Raw genomic sequence first — 20,427 nt, 5'->3', positions numbered from 1 at the left:
ACACGTTATTTACTAAACATTTGACACGTTATCTTCTTATCTCCTCAACAACAGTCCGCTTCATTGCTAGCAGCCTTATAATGTTTATGATTTAGAAGCATTACTTGCATTCTTCTAAGTTTGAATTGACATTTTAAGCTTCTGATCCCGGTATGGGTAGGTGATCATTTGTAGCATTAGCATATTTTTCTTGTGTAATGGTTCTTTATGAGCTCATGCCTGCACCCCGTTGTGAGTGGCCATAGTACATGATCGCTAAGAAACCAAGAGTCGAACAAATGCTGAATTCTAAGCATTTTAAAGAGGCGTCTGAACTGTTCAATAGACATCCACCATATGTTGTGAACCACCGGTTTGATATTGCAAGTCTTCTCTTCAAACATGCACATATTTTTCAGAGTCCAAAGGCAACCAAATTAATGATAACGTCCCTTTTATATATATATATATATATATATATATATATATATATATATATATATATATTAATTAACCGGTTCAGAAAATTATGACCATCTTTTAGTTTACAATTAATTGCTACTTCATGTTTGATATCTTGATGCATTTCGTTAGGTCAAATGCACTTCGTTACCTGTTTGTTACATCCTAAATACATTTTGAATTCAGCCATCTTTAATTACCCGCCCTCAGGAAGATTCTTGGGGAGAAGGAGGGTAGAATGTAGGGTCCCTATTTAATGGATAGAATTGTATGTAGAAAATATCCATTTATTAAAAATTTCAAAAATACACCCAACCCCTTTTGGTGCAAACTTGTTGCGTGCGCAGAGGTGTGCACACAGCTTGATCTCAGGAAAGTTCTTTTTCTTCTCTCTCTCTCTCTCTTATTTTACGGTTGAAAATTTCTTCAATTATTATTTTCACCAAATAAATTGAACCTGGTTCACACTAAAACTTATTAATTGAAGGGTGCTTCAAATTTGGCTGCAATACTTGTAATTGGAACGAAAATTTGATGGGACATTGAAAGCCTCCAGAGTTAGATTGCCCAAATGAATTAGAAATCAAGTTGAACTTCAGTCTTGGCAAATTTTGTTGAAAATTCATGAGCAGGAGATCATCAAAACAACTAATTTCACCGAGGAAGAACAAGGTACATGTTATGAGAATGAACTGAATATGTCGTCATCTTATGGGAAGCTAAGTTGCACCAACCTCAGATCTCCACGGTTTCCTTTCTCCTAATTTACAGAAGTGATAACTGAACATACTTTGTACTATACTAAAATTTCGGCAACCAACATGGCCTTCTGGTTTCTGTACCCAATTGGGAAAAGGGATTCTGATGATCATTCATAATTAGCAAGTTTACAAACCAAAATTACACATTCGTACGAACTCCTTATCATAGTCCACGTATTTAGTCCATAGTTGCCGAAATTGGTTCAAGCCAATGTCAAGCCATGGCTTCATATTTCCATTGAAACGCAAAACTGCATTCTTTATATCATCTTGGCTTATGCTGGGGTTGTAGCCAAGCCCAAGAACGTGCCGACTTGTTCAACGGCTTCATCGTCGAATAGAAAGTGATCAACCCGGGCGGCAATGTTCCCAACTTCCAAAGTGTTCAATCCTACTGCAAGTAATTCATCATCAATCCATCGTGAAAATACATGAACAGTAGTACTGATATGGGGCCTGTGTTTAATATCTTAATACTAAGCAAACAAGTTCACAGAAGAAAAATAAGCAGGGTGTCAGATGAGAAAGAGTAGAGGATAAAGTTTCGTCAGATTCTGCCAGTCGTGATACTCCTCTGTGCAGTTCTCCTTCCTCCAAGCATCAAGATCAAAGATGTTCATTCCATAGGCCCATGCACATGTCTTGGGATCAAAGCTTCGTTTGATCAGCGGGTGTGAAAAGTTCATGTACTTATCATACCTATGAAACGATCCGCAACAAGTCTCGACTGCGCCATTCACCTTGCCATCCGTATCAATCTTCCACAGCTCGGTCAGGTCCTTCTGCACCACTACATCATCGTCTAGGAAGAGGATCTTGTGCAGTTTTGGATACATTTCAGGCAGATAAAACCGCAGATGGTTCAAAATTGGAAGGTATTTCGGGTTCCTTAACTTCATGTTATCCTTGGTAGCATTCTCCAGTCTGTTCTCAAAATAAAACTTCTGCAGATTTGCAGACTCGAGCTGGCGCAACACCGTCACGTAAAATAAATTCAAAAACTCTAACCTCAACATGGGCACCGTTCAAGGGCTTCATCCTGAACTAGACATGCATTTGCTGCCAAGTTCATCTTATCAGTGACGACATGGAAGACATGCTTCCGCGGATCATTTGCGTTTTTCACTGCCGAATTCACAACGACGGATGCAGCTACACGTTGTCGGAGATGATGGCGTAGTGGTAGAGATTTGGGTTCTCGAATTCCGCAGCAGGTGGGCAGCTGGAATTCATGTGCTTTTCGGGTGGGCGATCCGCTCCTCCGTCAACCTCAACGCCGCCAGGCAGTGCAGGCTCTTGGGGATGGACTTGGTGGCAATCATGCTGGAGAAGGCGCTCTCCTTCTTGGCTCGGACAAGCTGCTCGTTGATGGCGAAGATGGTGTCCTTTGAGCTTCTGGATCTTCATCTGGTTGTCTAACAAGTTCTTCATTTTGGTAATGAACTGCCGACTACCCTTGAGCTGTGCATTGATTTCCCTCTCGGACTGACGCATGGTGCCTCCTTCAATCGAACATTTGGTCGGTATGCCGGTTTCGACAGCAGTTCAGAGAAGTTCCTGGAGATCTCTGCAAAAACTCTTACTTGCTTGGTGTTCTCAAGCTTGATTTTGCGAGAAAGGGCAGTTTCGACGTGAACAAGAGCAATGTGATCGTTCACTTCATTCATTATCTTATCCCGGCGAGTCATGAGGGCCTCAGGTTTGACGTCCTGCAGGAAGGTCCTTCTGGTATGTGCATCATGAAGATGGTGTTGGAAATTCACATCCCTTCTGGCAGGATGCAGCGTAATGTTGGTGGTGAAGATCAGGGAGAAGGAAACGATGACCAGTAGAGAAAATATGGTGATGTTGAAGACTCTGTAAGAGAAAAGTACAGCGCGTAGGAAGCCATGGCCACTGCTCTTCCCAACTGATGGAATTGTCAGACGATGTGCACTGACAGCCGCCATTGTCCTTTATCACATGGGCACAGAAAGCAGACGTTGATTCCTGAGAGAAGAATGGCTGAAAGAAATTAATCTTTGTTAATTGTCTCCTAAACTCGTATCGATTAATTCAATGCCATGAAAAAGCAAACATTTTTCTACATAGAATTTCAACATTGGTTGTAAATTAATCCAGAGACTCAAGGGACATCGTCGGTTTTGAGAAAATATTGAATATTATAGGAAAATGCCATTATAGGAAAAGAAACATTGTTCATTCAATTATTCAAACTTAAGGCTTTTAAAATTTGAGCACCAAAATTAAATGTAAGGACGAATTCTACACTATTTGCGCCAATTAATTATGTTGGGTTTGTAGTTATACAAGACGTTAACTCAAAAGAAGGTTACCTAAGTTATCCTTTTGAAAAACTATCTTGCACGTGCACATTTGTCAGCCATTTAATCAAGTCGATAAAATATTTATAACTAGCAAACACTTGTGCTTTTAGTTCTCATACAATTGAACAACCTGTCAACCATAAACAATAATAAACTTGAATATAAATCTTCTTATGAAATTGAACTTATATTTGCAGAAATTTAGAGAACTGCCATACTAAGTTTCAATTTCTGTCGGTATACATAAATCGATATGCACAAAGACTGTCAACTTAAACCTTGATTATCTTTCCATTGTCAGACACCCAAAACAAGACCAACGTACCTCAACGCCCTTCAGCCAGCCACACACACACACACACACAGAGAGAGAGAGAGAGAGAGAGAGAGAGAGAGAGAGAGAAAGAGTACATATATACAGTTTTCCTGGTCTTTACAGTTAAAATTTGTTGGATATTCCGATGGCTTCAAGTGCTGAGATTTATTTTTCTGGTTATTCATTATTATTTTTCAAAATCGGTCTTTTCATGTTCTAAAGAAATATGCTGTTTGGCAAGAACTTGAATTAATGTTCTGAAGAAGTATGCTGTTTGAGCAGCACTTGAAATTCTAGCTAAGAAACCTCTAACTTTCAATTTATGCCCCCTCATGGATTTTCTGAGGAAAGTTTCACCGTTTTCAAGTCTTTTCTTAATTAATTTCTCACCAACTCATTCCATATTCAGGATATGTACTTCTTGTCTCTCTTCAACTCAATTGAACTCTGATAGGTTTCTCATTAAATTCCAAGATCTCTCCCTCTCTCGTACGTTGCTGACCATGCCTGACGCAGAAGAAGCAGAAGGCTTTAAGAAGACATGGGTACGGGAAAAAGAAAGTTGGGATTTCATCACAGGGAGAGGGAGGCAGAGAGAGAGAGAGAGGGAGCAGGCTGAGGATTGAAGAAACTCTGCTTTTGTTTCTTGATATCAATTATATGCACCAATCTTTTCCTTCAGTTTCAGAGAAATCTGTTGGAAAACGCGATGCGGGCCCTAAATATAACTCAGCTACAAACTCCAATTTATTCGGAGAAAATCCAGTAGAGTCTCGACGTTCAAAATGATACTCAATAATAACTTTGACAAAGTATTCTTTAAAATGTAAACTATTTATTTATCAAACTGGATATTACAAAGGAGGGCTTAAGAAAACTCACCTCGGCTCACGCAGTGAGCTAACACACCCAACGACTTGCAGCACACACTTTAAACTTTAACTTGAGTTCACGAATTGAACACACGAGCTAACACTCTCCAGCTCATAAATTGAGCACACACCCCAACTCACAAAGTGAGCACCCAAGGTCACTCAACCTCACAATTTTTTCACACACCTCACAAGCTCACAAAGTGAGCACATAGACTAAGACTCAACCACACTCACACTGCTCAACCCCTATGCCCAATATCCCTATTTATAGGGATGAAGAAGTCGATGGATGAAGCTTCCACCGATTTATACACTTATCATTTTTTAATTATTTTTTTTGTTTTCCTTTAATCATTACATAAGCACCGACTTTAAAAGCACCGACTTTAAAAAGGAGAGGCTCAAAGCCTCTTGCGTTTTCTCGACCCTTCCCAAGAGTCGGTGATGACTCTACAATCTCCCCCTCATTACCGACTCTTGACCCAGGACACTTAACATTCTTCAAACTTGGTGAATGTTTGCACTGGCAAGCCTTTGGTACGAGTTCTCGGGTCTCATTATCCTCCAATGTCTTCATTTCATCTTTCATTGTTGATTGCCACTTTTCAACATCTTTTGCTTCTTCAAAAGAAGCTGGCTCGATCTCCTCCATTATGACACAGTCTGCATCTACATACTTGGGATTTGGTTTTGGTATTCTCGTTGATCTTCTTAGTGTTATGGGTGCTTCTTCTGGCTCTTCAAATTATGATGGTCTTTCTTCTTCTGCAGTTTTTTGTTGGATTGGACTCACTCCAGTTCTCCATGGATCTGCAAGTTCTTCTTGTCTTGGGCTATGAACTTGTTTATCTGTATTCTTGCTTCTAGGACTTTCGATTCAGGTTCGTCTTGATTCATCTCGAATTGTATTTTGTTTCGAACATCTTTCTCAAAAACTGGAGTGTCTGGAAGCGCTTTCTTTTCTTCTGACCACCATGATGATGCTTCATCGAAGATGACGTCGCGCGAAACATGAACTTGTCCTGTGCTAGGATTAGTACATGTCCATCCCTTTCGATATGGATCTAATCTGACAAATACATACCTCTGTGCTTTCTTGTCGAACTTAGTCCTGTGCTGCTCAGATATAAAAACATAACATACACAACCAAAAACTCTAAAATAACTCATAGATGGCTTCTTTTTATGGAGCATTTCATATGGAGACTTAAAATTAAATCTCGGCATTGGTAGTCGATTGATTACGTGTACAGCGGTGCTGACACAATCGGCCCAAAATCTTGGTGGCATGTTCTTTGCATGCATCATGCTTCGACATGTTTCTGCTATGTGGCGATTTTTCCGTTCTGCCACTCCATTTTGCTGTGGCGTATAGGCACATGTGAATTGTCTTCGAATACCATGCTACCTCAGGTATGCCATAAACATGTCAGATGTATATTCGCCACCATTATCAGTGCGTAGACACTGAATTTTATACCCGAGTTCATTTTTCACCATCTGGTGAAACTCCTTGAACTTTTCAAGTGCTTCAGACTTTTTTTTCATGAAATAGACCCAAGTATATCTCGAAAAATCATCAATAAAAGTGATAAAATACCACTTACCTCCAATTGATGGGTCTGGTACTTTGCCGAATACGTCTGAATGCACAAGCTCGAATGGCGCTTTAGCTCTATATTTTGATTCTTTGTATGGCCTCCTGTGCGCCTTTCCATACTGACATCCTGGACATACTTTGTCAGTTCGTACCTCAAACTTGGACAGGCCAATCAACTGCCCCTTATTAGACATTTCCCGAAGTTTGTTGTATCCAACATGAGCGAGTTTGTCATGCCAAATATCTGCAGTGTCGTGCTTCTTTGCTTTGTCAATATATGTTGTTTCTGCGGACAAGACATATATTGACTCAACTTTCTTTCCTTCAAACATGGGAGTTCCTTGAGCATCTGCATCCTTATAAACTTTTACATCATTTGGGCCGAACACAACATAGTGCCCTAAAGCTGTAAGTTGTGGCACAGACAACAGATTCTTAGTCATTCCTGAAACATGATAAACGTTTCGTAAAATCCGGTCTTTGCCAAAGTTGGCTACAACCTCAGCTTCTCCAATATATGCCACTGGGAGCTTTGTGTTGTTAGCTGTAACAACAATTCGATTTTCATCATATTCTTTCATACTTACAAACTTGCTCTCATCACCAGTCATATGATTTGAGCATCCAGAATAAATTATCCAATCAGTTTGATAATTGATCTTCTCTTCTTTTTCTTTTACTGGTTTTGTATGGGCAGAATTACATCTTTCTTGTGTAATATCTTCTTTAACCTTCATTGAGTACAAAAATGAACTTTTCTATACAGTCGCGTTAGCTCCCCCATATTGCTTACTTGTCGTAACTGTATTTCCTTCATTTATTTTGACTCTGCAGTCACGAGCAAAATGTCCCAATCTTCCACATCTAAAACACTTCTTCTTTGGTCTCCACTGCTGTGTAGTTTCTCTTGTTTTATTTTCTACATTTTTTTCCTTCTTTTGGTCAATATTCCTACTTGGAGACCGAATGACTGGCTTAGTTGGCCAACGTGATCTCTGACCCTTACTAAACAACGCTTCCTCATTATTTCCTTTGAGAGAAAGCCCAACCATTTGCTTCGCTAACGTTTCTTGATTGGTCAAGAGATTCTCTAATTCCAACAAAGTTGGTTGAACTGGCTAGCCTTGAACACCAATTATGAAACTGCCAAATTTTGGACGAAGTCCGCGAATAAGAATTCTCTGCATACGGGCCTCACTAATTTTAGACTCAGGGTCAATTTGAGATATCTCCCTACAAATATTTTTACCCTTCATAAAATACTCTGCTATCGACATGTTTCCTTGAGTTAATGTAGCTAACTCATTTTCCAACAATTGTAGGCGGGCGTCATTAGCTCGTGAAAATAGGGTTGCAAAAGCATCCTATGCTTCTTTAGGAGTCGTAGCATCTCGTATATGCTCTAATAAATCTTTTCCAATTGATACTTTAATTGCAAATAGAGCTTTCCCTGCTTTGATCATCCATTTGTTTTTAGCTTCTTCGTCGACAGGAATATTTGTATCTGATCCCAATACTATTCCCCATAATTTCTGTCTTAGAAAATAAGACTCCATGCAAGATTTCCAATAGCCATAATTGCTATTATTAAGCTTCTCAATATTATTTAATGCAACCGCTAATGCCGCCATAATTTCAGAATATAATTGGCCCAATTAATCTCACCAGTAAAACGGCCCTCAGACAGAACCTCGCTCTGATACCACTTGTTGGAAAACGCGATGCGGGCCCTAAATATAACTCAGCTACAAACTCCAATATATTGGGAGAAAATCCAGTAGAGTCTCGACGTTCAAAATGATACTCAATAATAACTTTGACAAAGTATTCTTTAAAATGTAAACTATTTATTTATCAAACTGGATATTACAAAGGAGGGCTTAAGAAAACTCACCTCGGCTCATGCAGTGAGCTAACACTAGGGATGTCAATGGATCGGATTCGGATCGGATATCCGATCCGAATCGCTTGTAAAAAATCGGATATGGTTAGTAATTTGACATCCGATTGAGAAATCGGATCGGATTCGGATTTAAGAAGTAACATCCGATCGGATACGGATTCGGATTCGGTTTTAAGTAAATATCCGATCGGATATTGAACCATCTTATCCGATCGGATACGGATTCGGATTCGGTTTTAAGTAAATATCCGATCGGACACTTAACCATCTTAACAAGTATATCCGAATCCGAATTACAGCTTGATATCCGAATCCGAACCGTGATATATCCGACATCCGAATCTAAGATTGAGTTGGTGACCCCAACATCCGAATCCGATGATATCCGAATCCGAATTTAAGATTGAGTTGGTGACCCCACGTTTTGAAGTAGAGACCTGTGAATGGTTAGCCAAAAGGTCTAACCAAGCGCACCAACTTAAAGTTATGATGTAAATATAATATAAACTTTATATGAAGGTATAATCTGATTAATAGCTGATTGTTTTTATGAAGTTGCATATAATGATATAAACTATTTATACCATTTAACTTAAACAATTTAAAACTATATCATATAAAAATAATAAAATAATAATTAATATTATATTTAATTAAACGTTTTTCTGTAAACAAGCAAACTATTATAGTTAAGACATCAACTAAATAGGATATCTTAAATAATGTATTTATTTAATTATTAATAATAATAATAAAAACTTCTATAAGGAAATTTCAATAAAATTAGTAGTTTAAAAATATGAAAATTAATCACAAATAGATATGTTTAATATGAAAAAAGTCTTGAACACATAAAAAAGTTTTAATTTATGAAATTAAAAATTATTTATTCAATTAATCAAGTAAATCATTTTGTATAATCATATAATATGTCCAAAAGTCTTATCATATATAACACATAATTCACAAATTTGAAAACAAAAGCCTTTAACTATTAAGAAAACAACACATTGTTCGATTTAATAAACTATCTTACATATCATTGGAGTAATTATAAAATTTTATGTAAAGAATAATTATAGTAATAAAGGTAAGAGGATTAATAAATTATTTTATATTATTAAACACTCTTTTTACGGGTGTAACACAAATTATTTTAATTAACTCAATAAAATGAGAAAAAAGAGAAGTTAAATAATATTTTTTAATGATAAATAATATGGGTGTCACGATTTAATAATTGACAATAAGTGATCAACTGATGATCATGAAATAATAGTTTACTCAATTTAAAATATGTTATTCGTTTCAAATAAACCAATTAATGTTCAATGTTCACAATTTTGATAACGAAAGTAGGAAAGCTTCTTCATCGTGTATTTTAGCAGGAAATCTTAAATAATATATTTATTTAATTAAAAATAATAAAAAAAACTTCAATCAAAAAATTCAAAAAAATGAGAATTTTTAAAATATGAAAAAGACATTTTTTAAAGCTATAAATTTTAATAGACTATTATGTCAAATTGGTTTCAAGTATAGCTATATTATATATTTAAGAAAGTAAAGGTGTCAAGAAAAACTATTGGCATGTATGTCACTTATGAAAAAAAAAGTTGATAGCAAACAAACTGCTAAACTGGTAAAGTCATAAAATAAAAAAAGTTGATAGAAAATCTTAAACGCATTATGATATTCATTTTAGTTGAAAGCTTCTCCACTTGCATAATCGCAAATAAATATATTTAATATAAAAAATCTGCTATACTCATAAAAAAATTATTTATCAAATAAATTCTTATCCAAAAGTCGTAGGTGTTTGATATATAATACATAATTCACAAATTCGAAAACAAAAACTTTAACTAGTAGCAAAATAACAAATTGTTCGATTTAATAAATTATCTGATATATCAAATAATAGCTTTTTTATATACTATATACTTAGAAGTTGTTATGTTGTCAGAGTCAAACTATAGTTTTAAAATTTAAAATGAAGCCAAAACATAATTTTTAAAAATTTTTTTAGCAGTGAGTCACCCGAACTCTTTTATTTTAATGTCGCACCCGCGTCGCATCAAGTCGGGTGCGCACCGAACATGGGTGCGGCTCCGACTTACACCCGAGTCCAGTTAGAATGTCATATTATTAAATTACTTATATAATATATGTTCTCAAGTTTTCAACTTTCTTTAGGTTGGACGAAATTAAAAAACCATAGTTTTTTAAATTACTTATATTACAATTTTCAACTATCTATAGGTTGGACGAAATTAAAAAACCATAGTTTTTCCTTGAAGTTCAATTTAAGTTGATCAAATTTAAAATGAAAATGAAGCTTCCCGCCCATTTTGTTTGCTTGTAAAAGCAATCGTTTTTATTGGTTGTTAAATGAACGTTATTGAAGATGATTGGTGGGTGCCGTTTCTTCTTTCCTACGGCTCAAAGGAAAAACAAAAAAGGAAACAAGAAAAGGAAACAAAAAAAAGAAAAGAATTGCTTGACGTTCTTGACGTTCTTCCTTCCCTGCACCGTTCCTCCCTGCACCAAAGATTCGAAGAATAACCCTTGCCATTCTTCTCCTCTTTTCTTCTCCCTCTCGCTCTCTCACGCTGCGTTCAGGGTCAAAACAAAAAAAGTTTGAGGTGAGTCAGGTGACTTGGTCGGCTTTCCTTCCCTCGGTGGCATTGTAGAAGCTGGTGAGGGAAACGTTGGCTTTCAGGGGCAGGGAGGCGAACGCGCGGCGCAGGTTGTGGTCGAAGTTGCTGTCCACAGTGTAATCGGTGCAGTACCAAAAGGGAGGAGACTCGACCTTTTCGTCCTGAAAGTGCTCGCCCTTATCATCCCCAACTCACTAAGGTAATGCTGCTCTCCCCTAAAGCTTTTTCTTGCCTCTGGTTTTGATGTGTTTGCTTGTGGCATTCTTTCTTCTAGTCGAGATGTTTGTTTAAAGTCGGAAGATGATGCACTTTGGTTTTATTTGATTACAAATGAACGACGTATTTGTTGTAACTGCACTGATTGATATGTATAGCAAATGTGGATGCTTGGACAATGCATACCAAGTGTCTGAGAAGATGCCGCAGAGGGATGTGGTTGCTTGGAACTCCATGGCTGGTGATGTTCTACCACTCGCTGGCGCTGATGATGAAGTAACATGTTTATTATCTTGTCAACAACGTTGAGAAGTTGAGATGACTGTCATGCTAGAAATATGAAAGTCTTATCTCTGTTTCGTAGGTCTTCTTGTCCTGCATTTGCTTTTCTTAGCTCATTTAACCTCTTGGCTGAATCCTGCTAATGTAAAGAGATCTGTTTGAGAAAAGTTGATATTGCTGGTAAAAAAAACCATATATACGATTAATACAGAATAATGTATCAGATTTGGTTCCCACTCTCTCTCTCTCTCGCCCCTCTCCCCCACCCCCACCCTCCGGAAGACATGAAAGAATAATGCCAAGAAGCTGGACATTTCTGGTTTGTGGGTTTTGTTCCTTTTCATGAATATATGATCTCATTTTCTTGAAAGACGCACGTTCAGTATAATGATTTTCATTTTCCCCGCCGATTACATCTCTCCTCTCCACCTCAATTTTTTTGTGATCCTCTGATACCCTTTTTTCCCTAAAATATCTTCATCGCATAATCTGCCTTTTTTGGTCATTCGTTATGTAGTCAATTTTCTGCTGTACTGCCAACAAAAGATTATTCACTATGATTTGAACCCTGGAAATGTTCTTTTTGATGAGGTCGGTATTGAAAAGTGACTGATTTTGGTCTAAGGTAGTGGATGATGATGTGGGATCCCAATGGATGGAACTTAGATCCCAATGGATGCAAACTTGCTTATGAGTTATGAGCCTGCATTATATCGTCTCAAATGAATTTATACCACATAGCTTTTCAAAATAGTTTAGTGACCGATGATAGATATAAAGTTAATAATACACGACAGTGAGGGCCTCTGAGTTGGAGCAGCAGAAAAGGGAGAGAGGAGAAGGGGACCATTGGTGCTGGCGTGCTTCCTTCCATTCACACTTTCATCTCATATGAAAGGGGAAAAGAGAAACAGAGGGAGGAAGAAAGAAATGGCGATGCAGAAACCCACGGGGATGGTGGCGTATCACATGCCAAAGCTGCTTCAGCCTCTCTCCAACCCACGGTCCTTCTCCTCTCTCTCTCTTTCTCTCTTCTTTTCTTTTTATTAATCTGTTGAACAGAGTGTGGTGGAGTGGTGATGGATTCTTACACACGGAGACTTTGGACCACGTGTATTTACCACATAGGTTGTGTTCATAGGGACGCGTTTCATTTATGCCTTGATAATTCCACACTTGTTTGCAGTGAAAACTAGTGAAAGGCGAGATGGAGCTAATTGAAAAGTGACTGATTTTGGTCTCAGCAAGGTAGTGGATGATGACGTGGGATCCCAATGGATGGAACTTACTTCCCAATTCCCAAGGAGCTAAATGATGCTTTATCATCGTTAGAAGTAAAGTGCAATCATATATGCAGTTTCCATAGTTCCACATTTTCTCCTATCTGCCATAGCAGGAGTCACTTATGCAGCATCTTCAGTTTCCAACTTAAATACTGACTTATATGACCGAGGGTTTATGAAAGGAAAACTTGCTGTTTATGAAATATGCAAAATATGACATGTCACTTTCTATTTTTATGCATGTGCCTCCTTTTGGTTGGCTGCACTTGTTGATATGGTTTTGTAGTTTCAAATAGTTGTTTTGGCATTTGCTTTTCTCTAGTACTTCTGTATCGTTTTGTGCCTCCTCCTTTTTCTTCCCATTTTTTGCTTTCGAATGGTTTAGTTAAAGTTTTCTATTTTTTATATGCAGATTATGGATTCTACAACATCAGGTGCCAATGCTTCTAGTTCCGTCTCTGCTAACAATATAGAAGTTGACATATCTACGAAAACCAAGTCACTAAGATCAGCGGTATGGAAAGAGTTCAGCAGGACAATAAACGAATCAGGTATTCAACGTGCTATTTGTCAACACTGTAAAGTATCTATGGATTGCAATAGTAAGATGGGCACCTCACTTTTGAAGAATCATTTAAAATCATGTCCTAAAAGGCCTAACTTAGAATCATGTCAACAACGTCTGGTTTTTTATGAAAAGGATGAAAAATGTACTGTTGGTACTTTCAAGTTTGATTCAGATAAAAGTCGACAAGATTTAGCCAACATGATTATTCTTCATGAATATCCATTTTGTATAGTTGGTCATTCTGGATTTCAGAAATTTGTTAAAGGATTACAACCACAGTTTAAGTTATTGTCACGTAACACTATTAGATCAGATTGCATACATATTTATGAAGATGAAATGACAAAATTACGTACTATTTTGGAGAAGACTAATGGGAGGATTAGTCTTACATCTGACATGTGGACTTCGTCTTGTCAAAAACGTGGTTATTTATGTTTGACTGCACATTATATTGATAATAGTTGGGAAATAAAAAAGAAAGTTCTCAACTTTGTTATGGTTGAAACACCTCATACAGGAGAAAGACTTGCATCAGTCATCAAAGATTGTTTACTAAAATGGAATATTGATCGCAAGTTATTTTCAATTACATTAGATAATTGTTCAACAAATGATATCATGGTTACAAAATTGATAGAGTGGCTTCTTGAAAAGGATGCACTTGTCTGTAATGGAAAATTTTTTCAAGTTAGATGTGCTGCTCATATTCTTAATTTGGTTGTGCAAGATGGTGTCAAAGAAATAAGTGATGTGATTGACAAGATCAGAGAAAGCATAAAATATATTAAGGCATCTCCAGCTCGCTGTGAAATTTTTGATCGAGCAGTGCGTCATGTCAAAGTTACTTGTGAAAAAAAGTTGTGCCTTGATGTTCCAACTAGATGGAACTCAACATTTCTTATGCTTGATGTAGCTTTACAATATAAAGAAGCTTTTGGTCGTTTTGAAGAACTTGATCGTCACTATCATTTCAGACCGACAAAGGATGAGTGGAAGAAGGCTACTATTATTCATAACAGTTTGAAGGTATTTTATGATGCTACTAATGTCATTTCTGCAGTCAAGTGTCCAACTTCCAATATCTTCTTTAAAGAGTTTTGTGAGATAAAGTTGGAAATTGAAAAAATGTGTTCAAGTTCAGATATTTGCCTTTCAAATATGGCAATGAGGATGAAAACAAAGTTTGACAAGTATTGGGATATATGCAATTTAATTTTAGCAGTTGCAGTGGTATTTGATCCTCATTATAAGATGAAAATAATTGAGTTTTATTATAGGCAATTTTATAAAGATGAAGCATATGAACTTGTTTCTGCAATTAAGAATTATCTTTGTGATCTTTATGATGAATATAAAGCTACTTATGCATTGAAGACACTTTCTGCTGGTACTGGTTACATTGTTGATGTTGAGAAGGATAATGAAGCATCTACTTTGACTTCTTTGATTGAGGTTTCTTCTAATAAGAAGCCTAGAACAAGTGCATTAGATGACTTTCTTGAAGAATCATCACAAAGCCAACATAGAAAATCAGATTTGGAGTTGTATTTGGAAGAGCCCATTTACCCAAAAAACAATCCAATTGACATTTTGACTTGGTGGAAAGTCAATGCACCTAAATACCCTGTGTTATCTAGAATGGTATGTGATATTTTGGCTCTTCCTATATCAACTGTTGCATCAGAGTCAACATTTAGTACAGGTGGACGTATTCTTGATTTATACAGAAGTAGATTAGGTTGCAAGACCGTGGAGGCTTTGATTTGTGCACAAGGTTGATTGCGAGATAAGGCTGAAGGTAATTTACTTATTATTAATGTTTTTAAATATATTTTTGTGTTGCTTATTTTATTCTTTTGTTAGATGATTCCGATTTGCCTACACCTTTACCTGAAGAGGAAGCACCATTTGCATCTGCATACATTGAAACTGAATCGTAAATTAGAGGTATATATTATTTTGTATTTATTTGTTTTCATTAAATCAATTAAAACCTAGAGTTATGTGTCAAGTGAGTCTAAGATGTTTATTTAATTAAAGTTTTCATTATCTTCAGGACCTTAATATATCCAAACAGAAAGGTCATATCCTTTGTGGCAAATGAAGGCATTGAAAGAAAAATTTTGTAAGCTTGGACTATATGATGATTTTTTTTTATTATTATTGAAGATGTGAAGGATGGCTCGTCTAGTCTCTTGTTGCATCAACAAACAACAAAGTACAATTTTTAGAAATTTATATCAGAGAAGGTGGACTTTTGTTTCATATCATAGTTTTGTTTTGAGAATTAAGGTTTTTGTGCCTTTCTCACCAATTACTTTCATTTGTATGTTATAACAGTTCAAGTGTATATATTGAAAGCTTCAGACTGTATAGTTTTTTGCAGATGCCTAGATATTTAATGGAAACTTATTAGGCAGTCTGGCTCGTCGCCCTTTATGCTTTGGGCATTTTTTTGTTTTTTGTTTTGTTTTTAAAAGAACATTGGTAATTAACGTTCATGGAGGCACTTGGTAAAAAAATACATGATATTTTGCTAAGCAGGCAGAATGTGCAGCTATTGTAGTGATAATGTTTTAGATATTGCCTTGTGGGCCCTTTCTTGAGCTGTGAGAAACAAGAAGTGGTGGAATGAATTTTTTTAGCAATTTAAAAGTTAGTTTTGGATGTCAAATATGAAAGTCTTTATATCAGAATGAGATCTTTAAATATAAAATTTGGATTCAGATTGAAATCGGATAATGAAATAAAAAGTCGGATTCGGATTGAAATCGGATAATGAAATAAAAAGTCGGATTCGGATTGAAATCGGATAATGAAATAAAAAGTCAGATTCGGATTGAAATCGGATAGTGAAATAAAAAATCGGATTCGGATTGAAATCGGATATTGAAATAAAAAGTCGGATTCGGATTTTAATCGGATTTTGGATTTTAAAGTCGGATTCGGATTCGGAACCAGATTTTGATTTAAAAGTCGGATTCGGATCGGATTCGGATATGGTTTTAAAAATCGGATTCGGATATTTTTAAGATTTTATTTTATCCGAATTCGAATCCGAATTCGAATCCGAAAATATGTATATCCGAAAAGTCGGATATGATAAAGAGTATATCCGATCCGAATCCGATCCGTTGACATCCCTAGCTAACACACCCAACGACTTGCAACACACACTTGAAACTTTAACTCGAGTTCATGAATTGAACACACGAGCTAACACTCTCCCTCATAAATTGAGCATACACCTCAACTCACAAAGTGAGCACCCAAGGTCACTCAACCTCACAATTTTTTCACCCACCTCACCAGCTCACAAAGTGAGCACATAGACTAAGACTCAACCACACTCACAGTGCTCAACCCCTATGCCCAATATCCCTATTTATAGAGATGAAGAAGTCGTGGATGAAGCTTCCACCGATTTCTACACTTATCATCATTTTTTAATTATTTTTTTGTTTTCCTTGGTGACTTTAAAAGCACCGACTTTAAAAAGGAGAGGCTCAAAGCCTCTTGCGTTTTCTCGACCCTTCCCAAGAGTTGGTGATGACTCTACAAAATCAACTTAATAACTTGGTTTAAATTTTCTCCAGCTTTTCTCGAAACTCTGACTTTTCTTTTTCTTATTCTATGTCGAAATATCACTGAGAGAAATTCAGGCTTCTCATGTTTTAATATCTAATTTTTTCTGCAGGATTCTTTCCCCAACCGGACAAGCCCTTCAAAGTAAAATCCTTGAACCCAGATGAATCAAACAGGCAGCTTAATTAAACAACAATCACATTGAAGATATATACATAAAAATATACCTTGTACATGCATGTAGCTTACACGTAGCTCAATCAACCATGCTTATTTTTCAATTTACTACACCATATTCAATAGAATACAATCACATTCTACGTGAGTTTCATAAGAAATAACATATGCCAATAAGAACTGAACTCGCTATTATACTTGATATGACGTTTCTATCAAATGCATCAGCATGCTTTTAATTACCTTTATATTTCATATTATATATTTTTTCAATAACTCAATTTCTTAGCTATTTACCTCAATTGAAGACCCAGGTTGATCCTCCTCTTCTTAAGCCTTCCGAGCACCATAGTTTGAGGGTAGCCAGGAAAGTGCTGCAATGGCTGCCGATCGATGCCTCACACTTGTCCTCGACGTCTATTAGGAAAGAATCCTGTGCGTAAACTTACCTATTTATATTAGGAAATTTCGAAATCTTTTGAACCTCAATTTAATTATCTTGGTTCGTTTTAGTTATCTCAATATATAACCATTTATCATCAAGCAGTGCGTGGGACCCACCAAGGGGCTTGCTCCACCTCACTTGACGCTGTTATTGTGGGTGCCGTTTGGCTCTAATTCCAAGGCTAGATATATCACGATCGAAGTGGTTGCTATTTATATATTTGGTCATTTGATATTCCATTCGGTTAATTGATCTTAAATATTTTCTCCGGGAAACTAACGATGCTTTCTCTTTACAACGACCATTGCTTCCACATTAGGACTACTATCTTTCGGGAACCACAGTTTAATCTTGCCATTATAAGAATATTTCAAGGAGGACCAGTTGTTTCCTACTAATTATGAGTTGGGACTCACGATGCCTCATGCAAATTAAAGTAACATTAGATATGGGGCAAAAATTCGATCCGTTGCGTCCGTTGCGATGATCTGTTTTCGAAGATTCTCATTATTAAATATTTCAATAATTCCTAAAACTTAGGCCAAAAAAAAAAAGAAAAAGAAGTTCGAATCCATACAAAAGGCTCTATCTCATCACTTTCAACCACATGGTCCACAAGTACTTGCACATATTCATTGATTATATACGTTCGAACTCAAACAACGTGAAGCACTTCCTCATGCTTTGAAGGCAGACTAAGTTCACCATGCGGCTATGCGAACAAGGAATAAAGACGTCTCGGTCCAATTATTAATATTGTTCCCTGAAGCTTTTTGCAGGATGTTGTACATGTATGCGCCTTAGATGCATGAAACACGTGAATTGGACCATATCAGACTAAAATGGCTTCTAACTGTGGAATAAAGATAATCTTTATGGTAACATTAATGGAAGAATCAATTCTTCAAGAAAAGTCTAAATTAGTAATTTCAACACTCAGCCCAAGGTCGTGCTCCAAGGAAATACGGGTGTCAACATAAACATCATTTACATTCTTGGATCTATAGTTGCATTCAGGGATGTCAATGGATCAAATTTGAATCAGATGTACCTTAATTATATTGTCTTTTTCAGATGTTATCTATTTGGATTCAAATTCGTGTTGATACACATGCATATGAAAAAGGTCATATTCAAATCTGAGTTCTAAAATTTGGTTTCACAATCCAAATCTTATTTCTGGATTCATATCCAAATTTGAGTTTGAATTTTAAACTCAATTCAATTGACTGTCAAAATGAAAGGGCATTGGATATATGATAATAATTTAAAATTAAATCTGGTCCAAATTTGATCAGATAATTATATATCCTGATTGAAATGTGAATCCAATCAGATATCATTATTTAAATTCAAATTCGATGTAAAATTTTAATGAATATTGAGCTTTTTTTCCATATCGGACTTTTTTCTTAGTGTTCAGCCAAATATTTGATTTTATTAAGATATATTGACATGCCTAGTTGAGTTAATTTATTACCATATGTAGCACCAACAGGTCTCAAGTTTGTGCTTCTTTTTCCTCACTTTTCTTTGGGACATCTAAAATCTTATAGAACCATATTTAGCAATGTTTTTCATTGTTTTCTGACGGGTCAAATGGTTTCAGATAGTTTTGTTTCGCGTGAAAATGTCTCTAACGTTAGGCGATATTCTTCACCATAGAAAACATTTAGAAATAATCGATTCTGACATTTACTAGGTTTTGGAAACTCTGGGAGCATCAAAGCTTAAGGACTTCAGCCTGAGTCTACAATGTCCTGCATAAATTTCAGAAAGGCTGCGAACAATATAACTGGAGTTGAATACCATAATCAATAAAATGAGGCGAGGGAAGATTATATTTACGGCACTAGTGGGCAATTCATTAATTTGAAGAGTGTCATCCCAGTTTAAGAAAATTATGGAGACCTTTAGCTTTGCCCGCAGACCAGGTAGAAGCTGCCAGTCTTGATTTCTATAGTTTCAGTTAATGGATATCAGTAGTTAAGGACAGATCTATTGGAGTTTGTGAGGGAGATGCTCTGCCTCCTGATTCTTTGTTGATGGTAACGAGGAAACGTAATGGGGAGTTATTCTTGCCTACTGTTGCGTTAATTTGTTGAGTAGAAGGGTGTCAACCCTGACATATATAGGGGCTCTACATCGTTTGCAGCCATAGTTTCTATTCTCAGACGCACTTTTCTTTAATGGCCACATTTAGAGATATTGCATGTGATTCAAATTGAAGAAGTTATTTGTTTCAACCATTAGCTACACTCTCTGCTTCATTTTAGGACTAACACCCTTGAGCCACAATGGTTTATCAGCATGAATAAGCTTTCTTAGAAGATTCGTCAGCTGCTTGCTTAATATTTAGGTCTGTTCCTTGTCCGGTTCAGGGAAGGCACATATATATGAGCCATAAGGGGCCAGATCCCAGAATTGTATAACTTGTCAAAATGCCATACGAAATACGAAAGTACATAGATTTGCATATGACTGCCCCCTCGTTGGAGCTTTTCTAGAAACTTCAGACACCATACATGTGTATACATGTATAAAAATTCAAATAAGCTCGTTGTCGAATGTTGCTGGATGATCACAAAATATTTAAAAATTAGCCGTCATTAAACGCACTTTGCAGCAGAGGCACTAGCAACAGTTTATGGTGGAGCGACACATTATGATACATTTAGTGGTGGACTATTTTAATATTTAGCCATGCATCATGTAATATCTGGCAGCCAACTGATTTCAATTTTCCTATACTTTTGTGGTCAGGCTGGCGTTACTTATCATTACCTATATATGAGCTAAATGAGACACTGTAGAATGAGTTTGAAGGGCAATTTTAAATTTTATCAGTATAATATCCGCTATATATTTTCTTCAACCAAAGGTTCTGTTAATTACCAAAAGAAAAAATTCACGTAGTGCAATGCTAGCTATTATATATGCATGCTAAGTATAACTGTACTGGATTTACAACATGCTACTAAATAT

The 20,427-nt window shown here is 36.4% G+C and overlaps 1 protein-coding gene and 1 pseudogene across 1 annotated transcript; one reads left to right on the top strand and one right to left on the bottom strand.

Moving 5' to 3' along the window:
• Window positions 1-1,328: 1,328 nt before the first annotated feature.
• LOC116253151 (galacturonosyltransferase 8-like) lies at window positions 1,329-3,151 on the bottom strand (annotated as a pseudogene).
• An 8,062-nt stretch (window positions 3,152-11,213) lies between these two features.
• LOC116253150 (zinc finger BED domain-containing protein RICESLEEPER 2-like) lies at window positions 11,214-15,175 on the top strand. The gene is made up of 4 exons (XM_031627927.1): window positions 11,214-11,375; window positions 13,077-13,178; window positions 13,485-15,009; window positions 15,099-15,175. The coding sequence occupies exons 1-4, from the start codon at window positions 11,214-11,216 to the stop codon at window positions 15,173-15,175; spliced, it is 1,866 nt and encodes a 621-aa protein (XP_031483787.1).
• Window positions 15,176-20,427: the final 5,252 nt, after the last annotated feature.

This window comes from Nymphaea colorata, chromosome 4 (assembly GCF_008831285.2).
Source record: "Nymphaea colorata isolate Beijing-Zhang1983 chromosome 4, ASM883128v2, whole genome shotgun sequence".
Lineage (NCBI taxonomy): Eukaryota > Viridiplantae > Streptophyta > Magnoliopsida > Nymphaeales > Nymphaeaceae > Nymphaea > Nymphaea colorata.
Note: the sequence above shows the minus strand (reverse complement) of the source record. Positions and strands in the feature narration are given on the sequence as shown.